This window comes from Rhineura floridana, chromosome 9 (genome assembly GCF_030035675.1).
Source record: "Rhineura floridana isolate rRhiFlo1 chromosome 9, rRhiFlo1.hap2, whole genome shotgun sequence".
Taxonomy (NCBI): Eukaryota; Metazoa; Chordata; class Lepidosauria; order Squamata; family Rhineuridae; genus Rhineura; species Rhineura floridana.
Genome location: NC_084488.1, coordinates 61975517 through 61988121, shown reverse-complemented (window position 1 = coordinate 61988121; position 12605 = coordinate 61975517). Strand labels below are relative to the sequence as shown.

Below are 12605 nucleotides of genomic sequence, written 5' to 3'. Positions count from 1 at the left end.
ACGACATCTCCAGCGGGGTTGTCCAGTCAAGCGAAACTCCAGGGACGGGGGCTTGAAGCAGGGAAGTGTGAACTTTGTTTGTAAACAGAAGTCTAAAGACTTGGAACAAATTAACTTTATTGTTGACAGCGGAGCAAGCCATATATTAATTAAAGACAGACGTTTGTTTTACGTTTCAGAAGAAGTGAAAGACTTTGTTTTACTTGCTGATGGATCACGGAAATCCGTAAAAGCTAAAGGTCTGGTGAAATTTGACAAGCTTGGCATAATGTCAGACTGTTTGTTTGTTCCGGAATTGGCTCATAATATTTTATCAGTTAGCAAACTGGTAAGTTGTAATTATTCAATTTTGTTCCACAACGACCAATGTTTTATAATGAGGGGAGATGAAGTGTGCATGCAGGGAAGCCTTAATGATTCACAGTTTGTAATAAAGAGCAGTCAAGCAGGGTGTGCTGTGTTAAACGCTGAGGTACAGGTACATCAGGGCTGCGTCCATGAATGGCATCAAAGGCTGGGGCATGCAAACCTTGACACAATAAGGAAAACCCCTTTGCACAGTGAAGACATGCGTTTAAAAGATTGTGGACAGTTCATGGATTGTGATTCTTGTAATCAAGCTAAAATGACTATTGCACCAATAAACCGGGAGGCTGAGAGAACAACAGCTCCCTACCAGCTAGTACATGTTGATTTAGCAGGGCCAATAAATGCTTCACGAGGAGGTGCGAAATTCTACATGGTACTGGTAGATGATTTTTCAAGATTTTGTCATGTTTTTCTGTTAAAGCATAAAAGTGAAGCTGAACAGAAGCTGAAACTGTTCATTAAGAGAATCGAAACTCAACACTTGGTCACGGTAGGGGCTATACGCTCGGACCAAGGTGGGGAGTTTACGAGTAAAGCATTGAGTGACTTTCTGGAGAGTAAGGGAATAAACCAGAATTTCACTGCTCCACACAGCCCGTTTTCCAATGGAACTGCTGAGAGAAAAAATAGGGTGCTTGGGGAAGCAATGAGAGCCATGCTGCTGGATTGCAGTTTAGGGAATTCTTTCTGGGCAGAAGCAATTCTTTATGCGAATTACATTCACAACAGGGTGTTACACAGTGCTATTGGAATGTCTCCTTATGAGAAACTTACTGGCAGAAAGCCTAGAATACAACACATTCAAAAATTCGGGGCAAGGTGCTGGATCCACATTCCACAGGGAAAAAGGAGGGGCAAGCTTGCGCCCAGAGCACAGCAAGGTTTTGTTTTGGGATTTTAAAATGCATATTACAGAGTTTGGTGTCCAGAAACACAGCAGTTAATTCTGAGCAGAAGCATTAAAGTCTCAGAAAAGCCTTGGGATCAAAGGGAGACAGTTCTTCTTACAGGAACAAATGACACACAAACACAAACACGAACACAATCACAGAAATTTAAGCCAGATGTTGACATTAAAGTGGAAGGTACACAAATACCTCTCAGAGATGCTTTGCATGAGCTCATTTGTGGAAAACGCAGATCGAAGAAACGAAAAACTGAGGAAATGGAAGCTCCTGCTCAGGTTGTGCCAAGCACAAGCACAAATGGGGGAGCAGAGAGAGCCGAAGCTCTGGTTCCTTTAAGACGCTCCACGAGAGCGAATTTAGGCAAACCGCCTGACAGATTTACTGTGGGATTAATAACAAGTCCTGGAATGAATAAAGTTGTAGACATGGATCCTGAGACACTTTATTTGACATGTGTTGAACCAAAGTTTGAGTGAATAAGGTTTTGAACTTTACTGAGATGAAGTTGGAACTGTACTGAACTGTACTGAAATGTATTGCAAGAGGTATTGTAGAAATGTATGACTGTATGATTATGTATTATGGAGATGTATTTCATGTGTATTTTGTAGTCTTAATGGAAAAAAGGGAGGCTGTTGGGCTGGTGACTAGTAGGCATTACTGTCTCTAGTAGTTTTCCATGAAGCCTGCAAGTGTGAAGACGTAACTGTGGTTAAGGGGGAGTTATGTCTATGCCCTGTCTGGGAACGGACGGCCAGGGCCGTTGCTATGGTAGCCATCTGATAGCGACTGGGAAAGTTCTAACAGAGTCTGTGTGTTGTTGTCTTCTGACTTATGCCTCTGAGCTGAGAGGCTGTCTTTTGTGTTTATCTATGGAGAGTGATGTACCAGAAGGGGGGTGACTGAAGAATCTCTACATGTATTTACTCTTAAGCCTCTGGCCTTAATGTCTTTCAATAAAGACTCTTAACATGCTCTGAAGAAGTTTCTTGCTCAACTTAACTCCAACGTAATGTATGCTGTTTCACACAACAACGCACACACGTTTGCTATCTGAGTATTGTAACCAGATGTTCACATTATTTTAAGTGTGTCCATCCCACGTATTTCACACACAACTCTGATTTCCCAGTCTTTCATTATAAACACTCAAAAGACTGGATAGTGAAAGAAGTGGTTGTGAACAATGAACAAATAGTTGCCCTATAGCAAAGTGTCTTTTTTCAAACTGGCTTTTATTTTGATGCATTGCAAGATTGTCACTGTATATTTTGGCTTATATAAGGGAAGGAATACTGACTAAGAGTACATTTATTTGCCTTGTGGCAAAAGCTATTGCAGGGAATCAGGACAGTAATTACGTTATGTTAACTGATGTAGCATATTTACAGAAAGGTAGTCGGGTTAGTCTGTTGCAACAAAACCAGAAAAAGTCTTGTAGCACTTTAAAGACAAACAAATGGCATGAGTTGTGGATTAGAGTCCACTTCACCAGATTAATGAAGTTTTTATCCTAAGCTAGAAGGTTTATACACAGTTGTTGAAGAAACAAAGCAAAACACCTGTAAGCACTGATGTCGGAAGGAAATTAATTGTAGCAAGTATAGACTGTGGCAATAATGTTAAACCTTAAATGTATGTTGCATAATAGACTATTCAAAAAGCAGTCTTCATTATAACAGAAAATCCTGACATTGGTGAGCTAATTAACACCTGTAGTGTGATAAAAACTCGTTATCACATTTCAGGTCACAGGTGATAGGATTGAATTTGAGAAGTTAATTCAGCAATTTCAGTTGAACTCTCCCATTTATTTATTTATTTATAAACATATTTGTATGCTGCTTAGTTTGGTATTTTAATTGATTTATAACAAGTTTAAAAAATAACCACCATACAATAAAATCATTAAAAATACAATAAAAACAATGGTAAACTATTGCAAAAAGACACCTTCTTAATTGCGTGCATAAGCCTGGTGGAACAGAAAAGTTTTCAGCAGGCATTTAAAAGTTAAAACAGAAGGCATCTGCTGAATCGCTGTTGGCAGATCATTCCAGAGAACTGGGCTGATAACACTGAAGCTCAATTTCTTGTCACTGTTAAATGAGCCTCACCAACTCAGGGGATGACCAAGTCTGCTCCTGCAGAAGATCTCAGTGACTGAGCTAGGATATAAGGGTCCAGGTGGTCCCTAAGATACTCTGGACCTAAGTTGTTCAGGGCTTTGTAAATTAATACAAGGATCTTGAACCTGGCTCAGTAGTGGATGGGCAGCCAGTGCAGATATTTTAAGAGTGGTGCCACATTTTGTCGGCCATGTGGTCCCATCAGCAGTCTGGGCAGCCGCATGTTACTCCAGCTGGAGCTTCTGAAGCAGGGCCAAGGGCAGCCCTACATAGAGTGCATTGCAATAATGCAGCCTCAAGGTTACCGATACAAAAACTCAGAGCTCAGGCTATACCTGTCCAGGAACGGCTGTAGCTGAAGAACCAAACAAAGCTGGTAAAAGGCATTCCTAGCCACAGAGGATACTTGGGCCTCTTGTGACAAAGATGAATCCAGGAGTACCCCTAGGCTATGACCTGGTCCTTTAGAGGGAGCACGACGTGATCCAGAACAGGTAATTTGCCTGTTTCCTGGACATGGGAACCACCTACCCTACATCTTCCCAGGATTCAAGCATAGTTTATTGGCCCTCATCCAGTCCACTACAGCATTCAGACACCAATCCAGAGTGTTCACAGCCTCTCCTGATTCAGATGTTATGAAGAAATAGAGCTGCGGGTCATCAGCATACTGCTGACATCTTGTTCTAAAACTCCTAATGACCACTCCCAACAACTTCATATAGATGTTAAATAGCACTGGGGACAGAATAATATCCTGCAGAGTGCCAGGAGACTGAGGAACACCCACCCAGTGTTACTCTCTGGATGTGACCCTGAAGGTAAGAGCGGAACCACCGAAATACAGTGCCTCCAATAACTATCCCACGGAGTTGGTCCAGGAGAATACTGTGGTCAGTGGTATCAAATGCTGCTGAGTGATCAAGAACTTTTTTTGTTCAAGAATGTCTGCTTAAAAGTTAGTAACAACGTGTGTGAAAAGGTTGAAATGTTCTCCCAATGGTTTCAGAATATTGTCCTTTCTGATACCAGATTTGTGTTTGTTCTGCATATAAACTGACCTGTTTGTCCTATATAAAAAGTAGAAGGAGATTGCTGGCAAATGGTAGCATATATTAGAGTGGCTGTATGCTATAGCCATCATGGATTTTTCGCATTCTGCAATGTTAAATTGAAAATACCCCCCATGCCATTCTGATGCTTCTCATAAGCTCATTTCAAAATAAAACCTTGCAAAACTTATAGGCCAGACTCAGAAACACTTGCTTAACAACCCTCTAAGTTTTCATGGTGATACACAAAACAGTCAGAGAGAATTGAGAATTCAACATGTAAAAAGAGAGAGAAGAAAAACAGACCCCTTTTGGACTTTTTTCTGACAGAGTTCTCATAATTTGTTGAAATTAATTAAAAATCAGCCATATTCACAGCATACCTGTAATCCTATTACTGACCTTGCCCCATACTCTGACCTTCATCTTCTGCAGTTTAAAAAGTGCCTGGTTGATTTTTAATTAATTTAAGAAATTTAGCATTGAACTGAATGATAACGTCTGGCATGCTCAGTAAGAACCAACTGTCAGTGTTCTAAAAGCCACACTCACAGCTGCTTGGCTTCCTAATCAGGGGGCCACACCCACACTAGACCTTGATTTCACTTGAGACAGTCATGGCTTTCCCCAAGGAATTCTGGGAAGTGTAGTTTTTGAAGAGTGTTGAGAGGAGACCCCTATTCCCCTGACAGAGCTCCAGTGGCCAGAGTGGTTTAACAGTCATCCGCTCTGATTGTAGCTCTGTGAGGGGAATAGAGAGTCTTCTAGCCACTCTCAGCACCCTTCACTAACTAGACTTCCCAGGATTGTTTGTGAGAAGCCATGACTGTCCAAAGTGAAATAAAGGGCTGGTGTGGATGTGGCCAGGGACATTTTTGGTTTAAATTTGGGTGGAAGGCTACATGTGCCTGCAGTAGAATAAAATAGTGGTGGAAACCCTGAAAAAGAATGACACTGTTCATAATGTTTTCCCTTCTGCCCAGTGCCCACCCACCCAATCTCTTCCTTCCCTCCCTGCCCCTCCCCCAGGTCAGTTTCACCTATGCTAAGCATGATTGCACAGGAGTAAATCCCACTGAAGTCGAAAAGCGTGCAAATGATCAAACCTACCCTCCCCTCCTTCTTGCCCCCTCCCTTCCCCATCCCCTTACAATCCCCTCCTTGCCCCTTCTCTTGCTTCCCCCCCCTCTGCCCTCCCCCCCTCTGCCCTCTCCCCCCTCCTCCTCCCCCATGTTCAGTCTTACCTATCCTAAGCATAATTGCACGGGAGTAGATCCCATTGAACTCAATAAGCATGTAAATGATCAAACCTGCCTTCCCCCTCTCCTTTCCCTTCCTCCTCCCTTCTTCCTCCCCTCCCCCCCAGCCCTCCCCCCCCATGGTCAGTCCAATCCACTTCCTGTGTAGCTTGGAAGAATTTGGTAATGTGTGCCTCTGAGCACTACGTTGACTGTTTATTTGCTTGGGACCCAAATATCTGAATATCCAGATACTTCTTCCACCACCACCCTATCTGTATCTTAAGATCTTCAGTAGAAGCCTTTCACTGGGTGTTTTCCCTAGGGGGAAGTACATTATATAGTTACAAATGAGAGGGCCTTCTCTTTGGCACCTTGAATTTGGAGTGCCTTCCCCAAAGAGGTACAACTGGTACAGACATTGCAATCTTTCCAGCATCAGGTTAAACGGGTTGTATTCAATGTTAGCTCTACTCAGAGTCATTGGATATGACTAACTTAGGTTCATTAATTTTAATAGGTCTACTCTGAGTAGACCTTAGTTGAATATAACTCAACATGTTCATTTGCCCATGCATTTATCTAGCTGTTTAGTCACTGTTGTTTGTTTTGTTAATTTGGTATGAATGTTGATATTTTAATGTTTTGTTTTTGATCCAAACAAGTTTTTTCATACCATTGGCACAGCCCTTTAATGAAGGTGTCAGCTCTTCCCTGAGACAGCAGTGTCGGTGGGGGTGCAGGCAGGGCTGGAGATTACTTGGTAATTGCCAGGCCGTAAGTCCTCAGCCGGCAGCTTGGCTATAAATTCTAGCAAGGAGGAAGCAAGATAAGGGCAGACGCCGTTCAAAGCTTACGTGCCAAGCCAGAAATCCAGAAGAGACGTCAGTGAAGGTCCAGGTCTAGTTTGCCGAGAGATCAGTCTAAGTCAAGGTTCAGGGGATAGGAAGACACACAGTGGTCACGCCTGACGTTGTAGTCAGCAACATGCTGAAACCAAGGTTTGACTTTTAAGGAGCAGGTTTGTCAGCAGGTGTGAGCCATCAGCGTTTTGGCCTTAAGTGGACAGGCCTGCCCCTCTTCTGCCTGACCTTCTGTTGTCTACGTTCTGCAGGTGAGGGGGGAGTATCCTGTTCACTGTCTGCGTCTGGCTGAAGGGCTTCAGCTGGGTCTGGGGTGCTCTGCAGCTGAGGGGGAGAAGGAGCTGGGTTCTCAGGAGTTTCCTCCATTTCTCCTTCTGGGTCTGCTGCTTCTGGGTCTGCTGCTGTTACTCCCGAGTCATCCTCGTCTGATGAGTCCTCTGACGGGGCCATGACAGAAGGGTGGCCTAGAAATATTTTAAATAAATATTAAAATGGTGACTGGAGAATATCAAAAGCTTTGAATCTGTGTGAGGAGGATATCTTGCTGTATTGCATCAGATGTATTGATCAAACAGTTAGCATTTTAAAACCATAAAGACTGACATGTTGTTAATTCTTTTTGACATAAGTTTACACTTGTTTTTGTTTCAAAATAATTATACTTTTCTTGCAGGTTTTTTCTGGTATTGGGAATGCCCTCCAGATGATCTTGGACTACAGTTCCCATCATCCCTTATTATTATCCGTACTGACTGGAACGGATGGGAGTCCAACAATATCTGGAGAGGCACAGGTTCCCCACCCATGCTGCAAGTAGTCTTGGATGAAACAAATTATCTTGACCCATTCCAGTCTGGGTTCAGGCCTGGTTATGGGACTGATTCAGCCTTGGTCACCCTGATGGATGACCTTTATCAGGAGAAGGACAGAGAGTGCGACCCTGTTAGTTTTACTTGATCTCTCAGTGGCTTTTGATACCATTGACCATGGTATCCTTCTGGGCCAACTTGGTGAGATGCGTATTGGAGGAACTGTTTTACAGTGGTTCCAATCCTATCTCCAAGGTCATTTTCAGAGAATAGCATTGGGTGATTGTCTTTCAGCTCCCTGACAGTTGTGTTGTGGGGTGCCGCAGGGTACCACCATCTCCCCCATGCTGTTTAATATCTATATGAAGCCCTTAGGAGCAGTCATCGGGAGATTTGGGGTGAGGTGTCAGCAGAACACTGACAATACCTAGCTCTATTTCTCTGTAACATCTGAATAATGGAAGCCCTGGACCTCTGCCTGGACTCAGTGGTGGGCTAGATGAGGGCCAATAAACTGAGTCTGAATCCTAGCAAGACTGGGATGCTGTGGGTTGGTGGTTCCCAAGTTTAGACAATTGGTCAGTTGCCTGATTTGGATGAGGTTGTACTTCCTCTGAAAGAGCAGGTCCGTAGTGTGGGGGTGCTCCTGGATCCATCTTTGTTGCTAGAGGCGCAGGTGACCTCAGTGGCTAGGAGTGCCTTTTACCACGTTCGGCTGGTAAGACAGCTGTGGCTGTTTCTGGACCAGGATAGACTGACCACTGTTGTCCACGCACTGGTAATCTCCAGGCTGGATTACTGTAATGCACTCTATGTGGGCTGCTCTTGAGGTTGGTCCGGAAGCTGCAGGTGGTGCAATATGTGGTGGCGAGATTGCTCACTGGGGCAGGGTATTGCCAACGTATCACCCCGCTGCTGAAAAAATTACACTGGCTGCCCATTAGCTACTGGTCAAATTCAAGGTTCTAGTTTTGGTGTACAAAGCCCTATACAGCTTGGGACCAGGATACCTGAAAGACCATCTTACCACATATATACCCAGTCGATCACTGCGCTCTTGTTTTTATGATGTTTTGCTGTGTTTTTAGTGCTTTTGTTTGCCGCCCTGAGCGCCTACTGGGAGGAAGGGTGGGATTTAAATCAAATAAATAAATAATAGTTCAGTTGCATTGATTAGTGGCTGAAATGGTTCCTATTTTATCTTACTCAACCAGGTCTGTGTTGTGGGAAAAAAGTGGTTGATTGTCAAGTTACATTCTCCATTGGTGACCTCTTGACTCCGATACTTCTCAGGACAGCTTTGATAGGATGCTAAAACTCCTGCTTTTGCAGTTTGGTGTTTCACCTATACAGTTCTGTAACAAAATCAGAATTATTTATATGTTTAGAACTGTTTTGATATTGTGTTCAGGTAAGGAAGTGTTAATAGAATGTTAGTAGGTGCAGTTGAGGTATGACTGATAGGTGGGAGGGGGTATGTGGGTGAGAATTCCAAGTGGAGTTTTGATGAAAAAAAGCTGTTGGGGTATGACAGAGTTAGATAGGATTAGGGATCAAAAAGAGAACATCTAGTTAGGACTGTGGTTTTGGGGGAAGATTTCATTGGGATTAGTGGAGTAAGATAGGCAGGTCGGATAGGGACAATAACAACTTACATGTAAAATCTTGTATATAATATTTGTTTGATTCAAAATCCCACGTGCCAGCTTGGTCAAGAGTGCTACCATACTATGGTCCTACACTGTACCTATACCAATTTTATAGACAGATTACATCAGTGGTCACCTTTGGGGGGGGGAAGGTGGTGGAGCTGAAGCTTGTGGTTCAGAGGGCATATCTGACGCAGGCTGAGGCAGACTTCCTGGGGATTTCCTGACCCAGATGTTTAGGGATCAGGAGGTGGTAATCCCAGAGATACAGGAACATGACAAGTTCTTACAATAGTGACCTTGCTATTAATTCAAAGTCACATTTAATTTATAAATGTAAGCACTGAAATAGCTTGCTCTTTGCTTGCTCTTTAATATCTGGCACCTGATTTTAACTACCTTTACTTATGATTGTTTGTCACTGATCTCCACAGAGCCTAGTTCCAAGTAAACTTGTTTAAGGTTGAGCTTTAAAATCTCATTGGATCTTCTTTTCTCCCCTGCATGTTTTTGTTCTCTTTGCTATACCTTGCTTGAACCTTAAACCTATTCCAACCAAAACAGTGACCACAGATCTACTAATTAGTACAAGAGTATATAGACAATCCTTGCATGTTTCTGTTATGTTGAAATGTTTAGCAACTGTTTCTCATGGGCAGATTTATATTATTGCATTTAGTTTTCCATTTGATACTGTTGATGGCTTTATGCTAATAGATGATGATGCTTGTGCTCTTCTAGGTGAGGGGACTGAGCAGCAGCAGAGGCCAGTCCATTAAGGCAAATGGAGCATGCCCCAGCAGCCTCAGTCTGCCCGCAATCACCATTCCCCTCCTCTGCCTGCCTTCTTACCTCTAGTCCAGGGGGTAGTGCTGGCTCTCAGTTTCCTCTCTTCTTTAGTCTCATTGTTGCCATTATAGAATTCATCAGAGAGGGGGATGGGAGCAAAAGTAGTTGGCTCTGGCTCCACCTACTGTTGGCCTCTCTGCCTTCTGCCCTGGACCAGGAGCAGTGGGCACCAGCCACCACTGCTGAGCAGGTGTTCATTTCTTATCTTGTGACTGAAATTCATTCTTACTGTTTTCACCTGAGTGATGATCCATTGTTTCTCTTCAACACTTAGATTGGAATATTGACTTAAGTGCTTTTCACCAATATCCTGTGAAGAAAGTGGCAATCCAGTTTTTCCCAATCTTTCTCTCATTCATAATTAACATCTCTTTGTAGCATCATTTCAGTTGTGTGCTCTGTGCTGCTGTCATTTTAAAGGACGTTTCATCTGCAACTATAGAATGTTTGGCCTGCCTTCTGATGATAGTGGCTTGCTGAAAGATCTTTAACATAATTTAAGGTCTGCCATGGTTTGTAATGATGGCTTAAGAACAAATTAGAGCACTTGGGGTTTTTTTTACCTGTGAAGCACTAAAATACTTGTGTCTATCATATCTCCAAGATCCTCTTTACCTCCATGCATTGCCCTCTCATACCAAAAACTACTGATTCCATATCTTTTGAGCTAGAATTATATTGGGGGGGGGGGAGAGAACTCTTTGAGGAATGTTAGTCAAACAGGAGCATGTAAATGGAGTACCAAATATTGGTTCTTAAATCTGGTAGTTTGTGGGTTAACCTCTGACCTTCTTCAATATTCAGTTACATGCCTTTTCATTAACTTATATGTTCTTGTCCACAGGTGAAGGTATTGCACAATCAGCTGATTCTGTTCCACAATGCCGTCGCAGCATACTTTGCTGGAAATCAAAAACAGCTTGAACAGACACTTAAACTATTCCATATCAAATTGAAAACACCTGGAGTAGATGCTCCATCCTGGCTTGAAGATCAGTAATAGGACCAGACACAGAGATCACTTGATCAACCCAGGATCTTGAACACCTAATTAGAATCAAGGAGCTCATATAAGGAGGACCGTTTGTAGTGATATTTGCACAAGCAGCTTTAATCACCCCCCTTGATAATGAATACTGTAATAATTTGGGAGGGTGGGTGGATGTAACCAAATGTAATTTGTCATTTCAGAAACGGATCTTTTTGTATTTGAGGGTTGATGGTTTTCTGTAGTAGGGAAATATAGATTTGCACTGACAAAGATATCTGTGATCTCCAGTAATTATGGTGGCTAGATGAGAATTTTTCCAAGGGGAGATGCTCATAATTTGTATCAACATCTGATATTTTATATAAATGTTATAAGCCTCTCTAAAGATTCTTTTTTCATGTAATTGTGTTAAGAGAATAAATATTTTACAAAGTAATAATATAAGGCCTTCAAGCAACATCCACAAAATATCAGTAACTGGCTGATATGTGGAATTGTAGCAAATACCTTTTTGAAAAATGTTGGATCATTCATTTGTATGTTCAAAAACACTAAATTTAGAATTGCTCACTTGGTCTGAAGCTTTGAAAACACATTTTAGCATTGTTAAGATGACCTACTGGAAAAGCAGGCCTTAACCCTACTAGTTTAATTTTTAAATTTCTATAAAACCATACCTTTACTTGCCTTAAATTCAGAAGTGCCTTTTGAAATACAGTTTCTAGCCAGTGTACATAAATCTGTAAGAAGCCCTCTTGGAATTGATGACTTTTTAAAGAGACATATTGAGGCCAGTCTAGGTTGTGTGTCCTTCTGTTGAACTGCACCCTGCAGACCTTGTCACATGAGTAATATAACTGATCTTGTTTCTTTTCTCAATCATTAGTATAAACCCTTATTAAACATACATTTCTGTTCTCTTAATAGCCTTTTAAAATTCACTGTTCTGGAGTATCCTCATTTGCACATTATCAACAGCTTTTTGTGTTTATATAAATGAAGTACTTAAAATAACTTATCACATCTTATATGGATTGTATAATTATGTATTATATGTTGAAATGGATCCAGTTGCTTCTTAACACAGTTTAGTTTAAGTCTTAATGTAAAGTGTGTATCAAGTACATTTTAAATCATTCCTTATTACATTCTTGTCTGATCTTCAGTGATTTTTTGCAGTTAGATTTTTTTCTCTTGCAATAACTTTGTTACCGTTCCTCAGAATGTGCCTCCATTGTTAACTTTGTTTTCATACTAAAGGTGTTTGCTGCAGTCTGTTTCTTTATTCCATTGAATTTGTGGATTAAAATTTGCACAATTCTTTTTCTTCCAGCCAGCAAGGGGATGCTATTATTAGCTTTAACTCTACAAAGTTATGATTAGCTGCTTTCCTAAATGGAACAGTGTTCACTTTTTTCCTCCAATAGTGCAAACTACTACTGTTTGGAAGAAGCTAGGGCTGCTTCAGAAATTTACTCTTCTTCACCCCTTTGCTTCAAACAGCATACAACTTGTGTTGACTTTATCCTGTGTGGGTCTACAGCCAGAAAGTTTGTGATGGGACAGAATATGGTACACAAAGCAAAACTCTAAATACAAGTGGTCTTAATACAGTATGTTTCTGTATATTTATAATAATGTTTTTAAAGGTTGACAATTGGGTTATAATCATCCTGGGTTTTGCACTAGTTGGCTGGAAACATGCTTACATGATGAAAGCTGAATATTCAGAAAAGATATCAGGGTAC

The 12605-nt window shown here is 41.7% G+C and overlaps 1 protein-coding gene across 5 annotated transcripts in view; it reads left to right on the top strand.

Annotated features, from left to right (window-relative positions):
- Positions 1–12129, top strand: part of ARFIP1 (ADP ribosylation factor interacting protein 1) — a 62087-nt gene extending 49958 nt beyond the window's left edge. For all 5 annotated transcript variants that reach the window (XM_061584611.1, XM_061584612.1, XM_061584614.1 and 2 more), the window contains one exon: positions 10711–12129. In XM_061584611.1, the coding sequence (XP_061440595.1) occupies positions 10711–10866 (156 nt within the window). In that variant the 3' untranslated portion in view covers positions 10867–12129. The remainder of the gene's footprint in view (positions 1–10710) is intronic.
- Positions 12130–12605: the final 476 nt, after the last annotated feature.